Source organism: Polypterus senegalus, chromosome 2, assembly GCF_016835505.1.
Source record: "Polypterus senegalus isolate Bchr_013 chromosome 2, ASM1683550v1, whole genome shotgun sequence".
Lineage (NCBI taxonomy): Eukaryota > Metazoa > Chordata > Cladistia > Polypteriformes > Polypteridae > Polypterus > Polypterus senegalus.
Window position 1 is genome coordinate 72958235 of NC_053155.1, and position 12668 is coordinate 72970902.

The 12668-nt window shown below is 33.2% G+C and overlaps 1 protein-coding gene across 11 annotated transcripts in view; it reads right to left on the reverse strand.

Annotated features, from left to right (window-relative positions):
* Positions 1–286: 286 nt before the first annotated feature.
* Positions 287–12668, reverse strand: part of LOC120523032 (mitogen-activated protein kinase kinase kinase kinase 4) — a 222068-nt gene continuing 209686 nt past the window's right edge. For all 11 annotated transcript variants that reach the window (XM_039743964.1, XM_039743970.1, XM_039743965.1 and 8 more), the window contains 3 exons: positions 9886–10045; positions 6512–6651; positions 287–3308 (listed from right to left, as the gene is read on the reverse strand). In XM_039743964.1, the coding sequence (XP_039599898.1) occupies positions 3225–3308; positions 6512–6651; positions 9886–10045 (384 nt within the window). In that variant the 3' untranslated portion in view covers positions 287–3224. The remainder of the gene's footprint in view (positions 3309–6511; positions 6652–9885; positions 10046–12668) is intronic.

Here is a 12668-nt window from a genome sequence, read left to right on the forward strand (position 1 = left end):
CATTTGATCACTGAGTGTTAGCAGCTTCAAGTTTCAATTAAGTTGTTAAAATTACACAACATGCACTTACTTTTTACTTTAACCTAATTCCTTGCTTCTTGGCATTCCAGTGGGTTTCATGCTATTTTAAAGGAGCAAACATGGCTTTTACTTGGCATATTACTTTTATGTAAACCTACGACATACAGACACGTTAAAGAGGCAGGGTGGACTTAGGTCAAAGTGGGGAGGAGGTGGAATTTCTCTAGATATCAAATGCATGCATACAAATGCATATGTAAGGAAATCAAACAACATTTATTACTTTATTTTATTCAAGAAAAAATTGACCTTCAAGAAAATACAAGAATTTTCATAATACACATAGGACATAAGTTAGATAGCATGGCAGAAACAAATAATGAAAACATTTTGCCTGTGATTTGTTGGCTCTGCAGCTAAAGAATTAGTTATTAATTGAAATTCACCATTTGCATTATTTCTGCATCACCCTTAAAAAAATAAAAATAATCAGCAGAGTTTAGGGGTTATGAGTCACAAAAAAAAGTGTATTTATAATACAAAACAAGCTTAAAAAACACAAAAAACTTGCTTTCAAATAAACCATAAATAAGTGATGCACATTAGTGAAACAAAACATTGTTTTTTGTAAACATTTCTCAACGTAACATGTGCATAAGATTAAAAACACTGCAGTCATATAATAAGGGTTACGTAAAATACAGAAATAAAATTTAACTATCCTTAAGCATCTTAACTAAATCTAGAACTTTAAGGTAACAATGCTGAAAGAGTTCTTCAGTTATTTTTTACGTAGTGGTTTTGTAATACTGTTAAGCTTGTATCATTGCCACCTCTGCACATCGCTTTCAGATGAAACCTGCTAGTCAGACTCTGCTGGGGAAAAATGCTTTCTGTTTTAAAATTTCAAAGCTATCTGCTAATGGTAAATTCACTTATGTCAGAACAGCCTTAATTAACAAAGTTAATAACATGAAGAAAGACCATCAGAAGTCTGAGACAGACTCAGTCCTTGGGGACTCTAGTTACCATAAAGACCTCATCAACAACTGTTTTCATTTTAAGAAAATGATTTTGATTTGTAGTGAATACAAGTGCAGTGTCTTAAAAAAATCTGTTATTGTTTTCAGGTCTTTGACAAGTACGTCCCTTTTTTAATATTAAAAACTTCTTGGCTCCCTTAAAAAATTAAAGCATTTGCAAGTTATAAGCAAAACAGCTTATGTCTTCAGTGCTCAAGTTAAATAAATAAATAAAACAAATATGCAGGTACTGCAACCTGGAGTTCACCAGCACCTATTTAAGTAAGCCATTGTCAGTTCTATTTATTTAATTTATTTATTTATTATAATTTTGGGGTGGGGAGGATGAAAAAAAATGAACTATAAATCAGAGGGTCTCCTGGGCATTGATGGGGCAGGGTAAATTCTTCCGTCGTTAGAATAATGCCTTGTAAAACAATGTTCTCTACAGCATTTCAAACGCTAGATATAGTTAATTTAACAAGGTGGTTAACAAGTCATAGATAATCTCTAAAATGTTTACTTTAAATATGACCTACCATTTTTAACATGTTAAACAAATACAAAGCCTCAAAAAGCCCTACGATGTCATGCTGATTCAGAGAATAATTCAATTTACTGAAGACTAAGCCCTATAGAAACACTGAGATTCTGTTCACAGAATGAACAGCTTAAGGCAGCTGTCAACACAGTACCCAAAAAAGGAAACTACGGTGTAAGAATGCAATACCACTGTGTATTGTAATTTTATCAATGTATCATACACTTCTGGTCTTTCAAGTAATCAGACAAAACGACATGTAACTGTTGAGCATTATAAATGTCAAACCACTTTGTAAAACAAAGCCTGTTTAAGCTCTATTACAAAGAAAAACAATTAAGCATCAGGATTGGTATTTTTGCATCCAAAAATGGGGAAATTTAATGCTATTTACTGAGAAACAGTAATTTTCTACATTCTTGAGAAATTTAGTGCATTGCATTCATTATTAAAAAAACGTAAAAGTAAAATATAACCACACAGAGTTTATACTCCACTACCCATGGTTCAGAAGCTTAGCAGAATTAACTGTTTGCTACAAAATTCTGTGTTTTTTTTTTTCCTTCCTTAAGATAAACAAAGTCATCCTCTCCATTTTTAGCTACACATACTTCAGGTACAACTTTCTGCTGTTACATGCTTCCTTGTTGTTATCATTGCCTTTGGGTCATCACCATTACAATGGTCCATCTGTCTGACTGTGCCAGTTCCTTTATAACAGTCAAACATTATCAAATATTTTGGTTAATGTATGTTTAAGAGTCAGAAATTTATTTTTTATTTACTTTTTTAACATACACAATATTTCCACCTCCATTAATTCCTGCATTTCAACAATGAGGTAGGCACAAAAACAAGAAAAAAATCAGCTGTAATCTGGGAATTTTCAAAGTGCAATATTTGTTATATATAACAACAACAATTATAATAATAAAAAAAATACATGTTGTTGCACTTCTAAGAAGGAAAAAAACTTCAAACATTTAAAAAGTTTAATGTCTTAACCCTGCATGATGTGAACCCAATCCAGGCCTAACACAAAGAGTAAGTGAACAATGACTTCCTTGCTTTCAGAAGATTCCTGGTACACAGAAAGTAAACAAATACATCTCCAAGTCCCATTCTCTCTACAGGAAAATCGTCATTTTTGCCCCCCAATGTTTTTTTAATCACAGATTAAAAACTTACTAAAACCTTTATCTCTCTTCTATAGCCACTACCAAACATTAACACTTTTAAGATTTTTCCAATCTGCCTCGTAACAGCTTCGCTGCCCTGCTCGCACTTGCACACTCAGTGTTTATCCTACTACGTGACTGAAGATAGGGCTCATTTTCATTTTGACAAGCAGAGTTGCCTGAAGCTTAAGGATTCTATAACTGAGATGAAGTGTTGCTTACTGTCAGGTCAGAGCCACAGTGTTTCTGGTGTCTGACTGCCACATTTTAACAGCACCAAAGACACCACAGATTTTAATTCCTCAGCTGTCATTATCTAAAAAGCCGATAACAGCTTTCGAGAATTAATGGCCTCAGTGCAGGTCGTTCTCCAGTTGTAGATTAGTTCAATGATTATTTTATTCAGATCTTAAAGATTCTGTTTGTCTTGTTTCATCTGGTAACTGTGGCTGTTTCTCTCGTTTACCAGCTAAGAAGGGAGCTTCGGCCAAGAGTCATGAAATAAACCTGGCTGGATCCACCGGAACGGACTGAGGCAAAGAAGACCTGAAATGAGACAAAAAGGCATAATATATCAAAGTCTTTGAAGACAAAAACTAAATGTTTAATAAATACTGAAGAGTCAGGCTTTATTTAGAATTTTTCAACATGACAAAATGCACCAGACTTTAGAACTAACACCAACTAACAAGTGGAAAAAAAAAAATGTTTTTCAATTATTGATCTTAAATTTGTCAAATTTCTAACAGGTTTGTCTATTTTTTTTAAGTAACCTAAACATATGAATTTATAAAGAAAAAAAAACTATAAAAGCTTTTATTTTTAAGCTAAATTACTATTTATGTATTCAGTAGTGTCTAATTTGCCACGGATTGCAACCCAAATGCTAAAAACACTCTGGGATAATATTTACCAATAAATGATTTATAGTCTTTGAAAATGAAAAATACATAAGCAAGAGAGAACATGAACAAGAGCTTTTTAACAAGAAAAGGTGCAATCACAGTGATTTTATGAAATTAACCTGCAGGACCAAAAACAGAAAAATATCTGTAGAGTTCAAAAGCATTCACCAACATTACACATGAGGAAAAGAGAAGCTGATGGAATTACAGAAAACTACAGCTAAATGTTTAAATTACATGATTCTATACTCTTCTGGGAAAACTTACAGAAGAAATACAAATGGCTTAATCTGATGAGATTTGCATAACTATTGAAATCAAAAGCAAGTCTGATAATGTTTCTTAAGTCCTGCATCCAGAAACAAAATGCAATATTTTCACAAGATGGAGTTAAGAAATAATGTAATTATTCTGTTTAAGTATATAATTGCTTCCAAGTTGATTATATCCTTTAATAGGCACTGGATATTTTTCATGCCTCATTTTGTGAATGCTTCTTTCACTGTGATGCATTTGCATTTCAATATTGAACTTTGATATTAAGTATATAAACAGCATGCTGTGGAAATATCTCTACCCTAGTAATTTAAAGTGTAAAGCAATTTGTTTCATAGCGACTATAGCCACATGTAAAGTTTTTCTCTCATCTATAGCAGCACTCATAGTGTGGACAAAGTCCTGGAATATTAGCCCAGCGAATTGCTTTTGCATCATTGTTATACTTTTGTTGCAATCACAAACGCCTTCTTCTCCCATTGTTTGTAGACAGCCTGTGTTTTACATAATTAACTGTTGAGTTCTAACCAAAAGTGTCTTCTTTTCAAACACAATTGGGAATATCTTGCATAACAGCATTAATATATTGTTTGCAAAATTCTAACAACTTAATCTGATGTCAAAACCAGTCAAGCAATGTTACTGACACCATCAATGGCATCTGTGCTAAAGTGAACAAACACTTTAATAACACTAAGTTGAGATAGCTAAATTGAAGCCAATATATGAAACTACAGTATTTGAATAATCTGGGGATGTCTGATTGCCTTCATTTTATTAGTGGCTTATCTAGGGAGCGTGATTTGAACTTCACACTTTTTTTTTTTTTAACACTATGTTGTCATTTGTAATAAAGAAATCCAAAGAAACGCCTTATCTTAATGATTGGGTGGGGCATGATGGAATTGTATTTTGCTCATCTCAGTGCATTCAAAATTTCAGTTGTACGGTCCAACAAAAACTCTGCTTGCCCCAAACAGCAACCTCCAAATAATTCAAACCAAACTCACTGGAATAGTGTCCAGAACAGACTGCATAATAAGGCAGTTAACCTCCTCACTTTTTAAACTACTGGCTAATCATCTGGTTGGGGTGGTTGGAGTTGGAGAGAGGAAGGATTGTTATTGTTGATAGCGGTGGATGATTTCTTGAAAAGGAAAGCCTGCAGATGAATTCTGTAAACTAAATGCCACCTTTGTGGATTCTGTATGGAATTCTTCTAGAGTTTTCAGTTTCTTCACAAAAAAGCTGTCAGAGATACCAATACATTTGCCATTGACTGGTGTAAGTAACATCTGATAAGCTGTTCAAACTGATAATCAGTAAACAACATACACTCAAATATTTGTTAAGTATTTAAATTGCCTTGTAAGTTGCCTTGGATAAAGGTGTCTGCTAAATAAATTAATACAAAAAAATGTTCATAAAATTCTAAAAATATATCAAACCAATTACGAGATGTTAGCAATAGCACACCCAAACTCTAGAATGATTTACCTACTAATGAAGGCTGACATACTTTCTTGTATATCTACAGTAGAATGATGTTTCAACATAGTACTTTGCAATCTGTGGTAATTCTTTTTTTAAATAATGTAGTCATAAATAACATATAATGCATTGAGTGCAAGAAGTAGGAATCTGCATAATTATGTTAAAATAAATGTGGATGTAATGTTTTTTGAAATATATGCCTTTGCGAATGGCTTCTGAATGGTACAGGCTATAATTTGGCATCTGGAACACCAATGCTCACAGCAAAACGCTGAAGCTAAATCAGTCCTTATTTGTCTAATTAAACATTGTGTTTTTGGTAATGCATTTAAATAACAGGCAACTAGTTTTCAAATGCATTTACTGCAAAATTTCATGCAAAATCGTGACAATTAATAGTAATCACATAATTAACATAACTTAATTTTTCAGGAACAATTAACTTTATTTTTATCTATTTATTGAACTTGAACAGTTTCAGCCAACTGATGTTGAAATCATCTCTGTTACAGATGAGTTTAGGTGGGTATGTGTGTTTCTAGAACCTGGTCTTACGGTACTTAATGCATTGTTCTCATGAAGGAAACAGGAAATGAATATAAATATAGTAAATATAGTACATAAATTGCAAAAATACCAAATGATTATTGCTGGCAATTATATTGACTCAGAATAAAATTATTCAACAAATCATGACTGCTTACTGAACTAAGGAAAACAATAACATGGTAGTAGTTTAGGAATTTTTGAAGAAAAATGGAACCATTTCAAATTTTATACAAAAACAAAATCTAAAAAAGTCACCATGATACTCACTATTAGGTTATTTAGCCGATTTTAACACATTCAGTGCAGTGAAACTACATCTATGAATCAGATGTGGAAAAATTAAGGGGAATATCTAATTTAACTTCTATTTTGTCATCTTGAACAACAAGTTTGTTTTTCTAATATAAAGGTAATAAAATCCAACACAATGTAAATTAAGTTAAAACATTTTTAGTTTTGATTTATATTAAATATCTGGTTAATGTGTTATGGACAAGGAAAAGACAGCCCTAAAGATATTCCTACCTTGTCATTTCTTTCACAAAGAAACTTTAATCTTTGTGCCCGTTTATGCATGAATACACCATCCAAATGTCCTGTTTCCACTGAGCGGATTTCAATTGCTTTTTCACCCCAGCCCATAATCTGATTGGAACGGATGTAGGCTGCAAAAAACAAATTAAAATATTAGGGGGGAAAACACTTGATGCACAGTAATTATTTCTAAATGAGAAACCAAAAGAAAAAAGTGGAGAAAAAAATGGCAGTACACTCATGTAATATTCATTCCAGTACAGACAAATCATCCTTTTTACAAACAGATGGAATGGGAGATAAGTATAACAATAATGACTAGCAGAATGGAACAGGAGAGAAACTATGATGTGCAAAGGGATTAAATAAATTCAGCACGCTTATTTCAAAGCTGAAATGAAAGGACACATACATCTTTTGAACACTTAACCGTTGGTATTCAAATATAAGCACTCAAATGGCATGGAGATCGGTATTATATATCTATATATTGAAATCAATTTCACTCAAGTGCACCGCATTGGTATTTATCACATTGCATGAACCCATACTTAGATACTTTATAGTGCCTGGCAATGCACTTTACTTTCACATATGTAACTACTACCAATTTGTACTCTGTAGTTTTTATTAGATAAATATATGATCTTCAGTCTATACTCTACTAGCAACGCATTTTCCTGTTGGGCAAAAGTTACAAATTGCAAATCATTCCTAAATGTTTATGGGTACCTAAATCTACTCTGCAACAGAAATTAACTTTAGATGAGATGCCGATGAAACACAGCAACATTAGGGGGAAGTTAGTTACCAACTGCAAAGTCAATCTGCAGGGTATAATTAAACAGACCACCACTTTTTGATAGCTTCAGGATACACCCAAATGATGAGGTTTCATTGCAATATCTAGTTTAATATGCCTTATCCATTACAAATAAGGAATTTTAAACAGTTCATTTCAATCATAAATTAAAAGTTATGATTCCATCTGCTACCTGCTACTTCACAATCAGTATGAGTCCAAGGATATGAACATGTTGTTTCTCTCTGAAAACTTGACTCCAAAACAGTAGGAAAGCAAAGTTTACAATACTCAAAACAACACAAAACAGAATTATGAGCAACAAAAAATACTCTGACTAAATATTGTATGTAACAAATTTTTAAGTAATACTGTAATTTGATATTTTCAAATTTAGTCCCGACACCAGGGTTGAAAGGCATGCTACAGTCCCGCTCAATCCTACAAAATCTAGCCCAATATTGGTTAGTGCATTTTGAGTAAGGAAATTGCCACCCAACCAATCTCCCCACTCAAGCTGCAAACATCCATGGATATCACTTCTCTGATTGGTTAACTGGTACTTAATTTGAAGGAGGAGGCACAGTTAAGTAGTTCAATTTTAAAGGTATTTTTCTGAACAGTTGAGATCTGTCAGAGTGTACAACCTACAGAGCAAAGCCTTTAAACTGATTCCTTTAACGCAATGTGTTGTCATATTTACTTATGTGTATGGCAATCTTTTCTTTCATATGAAAGAATGTAACAATAGGGAGGGGCTGCATCAGCGTGCACCTGCAAAGGAAAGAAGACTGCACAGCCTTTATTATGTCTGTCACCAAAATGTTGTCTATTAACCTTCTTTTCACCTTGGAAATAACCTGTAACTTTTTTTTTCCTTAACAGAATGTTAAGACACCACTACACTTATGCAACGCAATTACAAACATGATAGAATATTTTACCCCCACAAAAGGGACCATATCTTTATAAAAACATGATACCAAATGCGCAAGTGTAACATTCAAATGTTTTATTATAAAATTAACCCATATAAGAAAGTGTTAATTGCCAACTATGCCAAAGGCTTTAACTCTTATATTGCCTCAAAGAGAATAAGCAATTGGTTTAAGTCAAATACCTTCTTATACATACGTTTGTTTATTTTTTCAAAATAATTTTAGTTTTTCTCCATATTTGACAATCACAGAGTTACTGTAAAAATACTTTCTGTATTGCAGTTTTCCCACTAGTGCATTCCATTTTACGCCACTGTTTTATCAATTATAATTGGGTGCTCCCTATTGCAATGTCAAGTTTCATTGATAACTAAAAATGAGTACTGGTGACTGCAAAAGTCAACGGCTGAATGAACTGTAACTATCAGTGAAACTGACATGTTTTAAACTGGGGGTTGGTGTAACATTTCATTGTTAGAGGTGAAAAAAAGAAAGCAATGGTTTCATAAGTAAAACGGAGTGGAAATACAAACAGACTTTGTCTTTACAAAATTGTGTGTAATGTCAAAAAAAATAACCCAAAATTGAAGTGTTCTACCCAAACCATTTTTCCCCACACACAACAGAATTGAAAATAGCCCAACTGGGTGTGAAAATGCACAATTTGGCAATTAAACTGGCACTCTACTGCTACTGCAGGTTTTTGTCACAACCAATTTCTACTTTTAATTAGACTTCTACAGTAATTAAGCAAGCTGTTATTTCCTAATTTCTATATTTTCTTGTACAAATCCAAAAATTATAACTGGGTTACATAAGAATTTGTGTGTATTAAACAGGGATGAATTCATCCTTTTCAATGTTCTGTTGAATATTTTGTTAATTTTTTAATCTTCGTGTTATTTAAGTCATCCATCCATCCATTATAAAGCCCGCTATATCCTACTCATTATTTGCTAATAAGTCCACGTGTGGATTAACACTAAAGTTGCTGCTGGCCTTTAGCATTCAGTTAATTTGTATATGTGTCAGCTCTGCTCATTGTAAACTATCAGTATTCAGATGCAGTTAACAGAAAACTCACCACAAAAAAGTGAAATAAAATGAAAACACCAGAGAAGAGTTGAACATTTAAAGGTATGGCCCAAAAAAAATCCTTAATTTCTTTTTTGAATACAGAACAAACAAAAAAGGTCAACTTTAATGTACATAAATATTTTCTGGTTTTATTTCTGTCACACAATGGATGGTTACATGCTAATTATGAAATTATAAAAATACTTATATTAAAAATGTGTCAAAATAAGAAAGACCATCCAAGAAATGTGTAAAATATCCAGGAGTAGTCAGTATGTTAACACAAAGCTGTCATGGAGTAGAGAAAAATGTCTTTATCCAGCAGTTAATTACTCATTATCAGACAAAATGCCAAGTCAAGCCAAGCCTAGCACAGAGGTAAATCACCTGTCAGCCAAAAATATTTCAAAATGAACAAAACAACTTTTAAAAATATCATGGAGTGCTGATACAACTACAGAACTTGCATCAGACTATTTTACATTTTTAGCTTTAGTTGCTCATGCAGCTTTCCAATCTTCAGTAAAGAAAAAAAAACTTTTGCATACCAACTGATGTAGGCATTTCTCCCCACTGTAGAACCACATCTTTTGTGATCCTGCCATATGTGTTCACATAGACACCTTCATCCTCATAACATACCAATAACTCTATTCCATCTGTATTAGGCAAGATGATTATGGCATGTGGTTGGATGCTACTTTGGATCTAAAAGTTGAGAGAGAAAATCCCATTAATCATTTCCAAAATACATTCAAACAGTTAATTTGCCCAAAACAGTTAAAATTATTAATTATAATAACAAATCACACAATTCTCAAATGAGTTCTGGTACTCATTTTTGTACATATAATTTTGTGTCATATAATGTAGCAATGAGGAAGGAGGAACATGGGTGTTTTTGAACTTCAAAAATAGATGCTCGTCTGTCTGATGTCTCATATTTTATGTACCACAACAGAATGAAAAAAAATATATAAAAGAGCCAGATTGTGGCTGAACTCTCAATACCTGTTCACCCTTCGTGACGCACCAGCTCCATCAGGCAGCACGTTATTAGATGTTAAATAGGGGTGAGCGCAAATTTAGTTGCTAAATGGGACATGCCCAATGATTTTCAGTTGTGTAAACTGACAAGGTCTGGTGACAAGATTAGAAACTGCAGTCAGCATGTCTGACATACCCAACGACGAGAAGTTCCATAATGTGACATTGGCTTTCTAATAACAGAAACAACAGGAGGCCCTTGTACAGGACTAGGTGCACCATATGGTGTCAACAATGTTCAACTATTCCAGCATTATAACACCACCATATACTCTACTATTCAGTGGAACACCAGGTTGAACTGACACATAGTTCATGGCCTCCCCAACCACCAGATTGTAAGTGTACTGGTAATTTTTTGTACATTTAATATTAAAATATTAAATAAGTGTCCATACATTGACAGATTAAAGGCTAGAGGTCCACATGACCATCATCGTCTAATTCTTTCACATGAAGCACGAGGACTGATTGAGATAATTTATGTCAGGCAGAATGCTTAGTGGGGGCTGAGCAGACTCGTGGCCTTGGAACGCCTGCAGATTGTTTTTTTTCCTCCATCCCACTGTTTTTTTTTTTTTTTTTCTGCCCTCTCTGGCCATCGGAGCTTACTTTATTCTTTTTTAATTAGTACTGCTTAATTTTATTTCTGTATTTTTTTCTTTTCTTTTTCCTTTCTTCATCTTGTAAAACACTTTGAGCTACATAATCTGTATGAAAATGTGCTATATAAATAAATGTTGTTATTATAGTGAATACCAAATCTTTACTAAAACAGGTTTAAGTGAACTTCGTAGAATAGTTACTCAATCAAAATTGTCCCCCAGTATCCTCTACCTAGTCCCCAACAGGCTTTTTAAAAGAAGTTTCTGAAGTGCTAATTTACTGTACTAGAAAAAGTTAACTAATAAGATTCCGGTGTTCTACAGGATTCTTTAAAGCCTGCAGTAGTTAAACACTTAAGAAAAATAACGGACTCTTCGGTCTTTGACAACTTCAGACTAATCTCTAACCTGTGTTTTTTAAATAAAATTCTAATAAAGGTTAGTTTTCAGCAGTTGAATGACTACTTTATAATAAAAACTTTCCTAAATTCCAGTCAGGTTTAAAACCAAATCATAATACAGCAACTGTGTTGGTCAAGGTAGTTAATAACTTTTATGATAATGCTGACACTAACAACATCTTTGTACTTGCTCTCTTAGACATGAGCACAGGATTTAACACCCCAGACCTCAATCTACCTGCTCCTTTTAGGCCAAATAATTTTGAATTACAAGGTGACACGTTTACTTATCTATAGCATCTGATGACCCAGACACTTGCAGCTCTTCTATAAATTGTCTTACTAGAATTACAGAATGATTCACTAATAATTTCACCAACTTAAACAAGGAATAAAGATTTTGCTGGAGGAAATGTAAAAATGAGGACCTTAGAAGCCAACTTGATAACCAGACTCAAGCCTGAAGTAAATAACTTGGGTGTACAGATGAATTCAAATCTAAATTTCAAATCACATGTTAACTATAAAACTGAGTTTTTTTTTTTCATTTAAAAATACTGCAGAAGTCAGACCTCTTATTACATCTCTAGATGCTGAAAAATTATTTAACACTGTTTTTATCGGACTAGATTACTGTAATGCTCACCTAACAGGGCTATCTAAAAATAAGAAAAAAAATGACTGCAGCTAGTTCAAAATGCAGCAGCAAGAATATCAACCAAGAAAAAGACCATCTGAGCACATCTTACAGGTCTCAGCATTGTTACACTAGTTACTTATGTTCTTTGGAACTAATTTTAAAATACATTTAATCATATATTGTATTTAAAGTCTGTCCCCTTATCTTCCTAGTAATAATGTTACATCCTCTATTGCTAATTTGTTTATTATTCATAAACAAAGTTAAGTATAAAAGTGGTAAAGTGGCATTTTGCTGAAACACAACAAAGATCTGGAATGCTTTACCAACAAGATATACCAGGGCAACAATGAGGAACATAAACAAAAATAAAACAAAGAAAGAAAAAAACCCTAAATACCCAGTTTTTAATTTGAGCTTTTTCATAGTTTTTTCCAGCTCCAATTATAATGTATTGCAGTATCACATACTTTACAGATTTGCAAACATTAGTAACATCTCCTTTTTTTCCCCTCCCCCCACCCTAGTTTTCGGTGTACCACTGCCATCTGAACAATGTGCTCTGTGGCTGTCTGTAATTTTTGAAGAAATGTAGATCCACCAATTTGTTAAGAAAACCCACTGCATCTAATATTCTA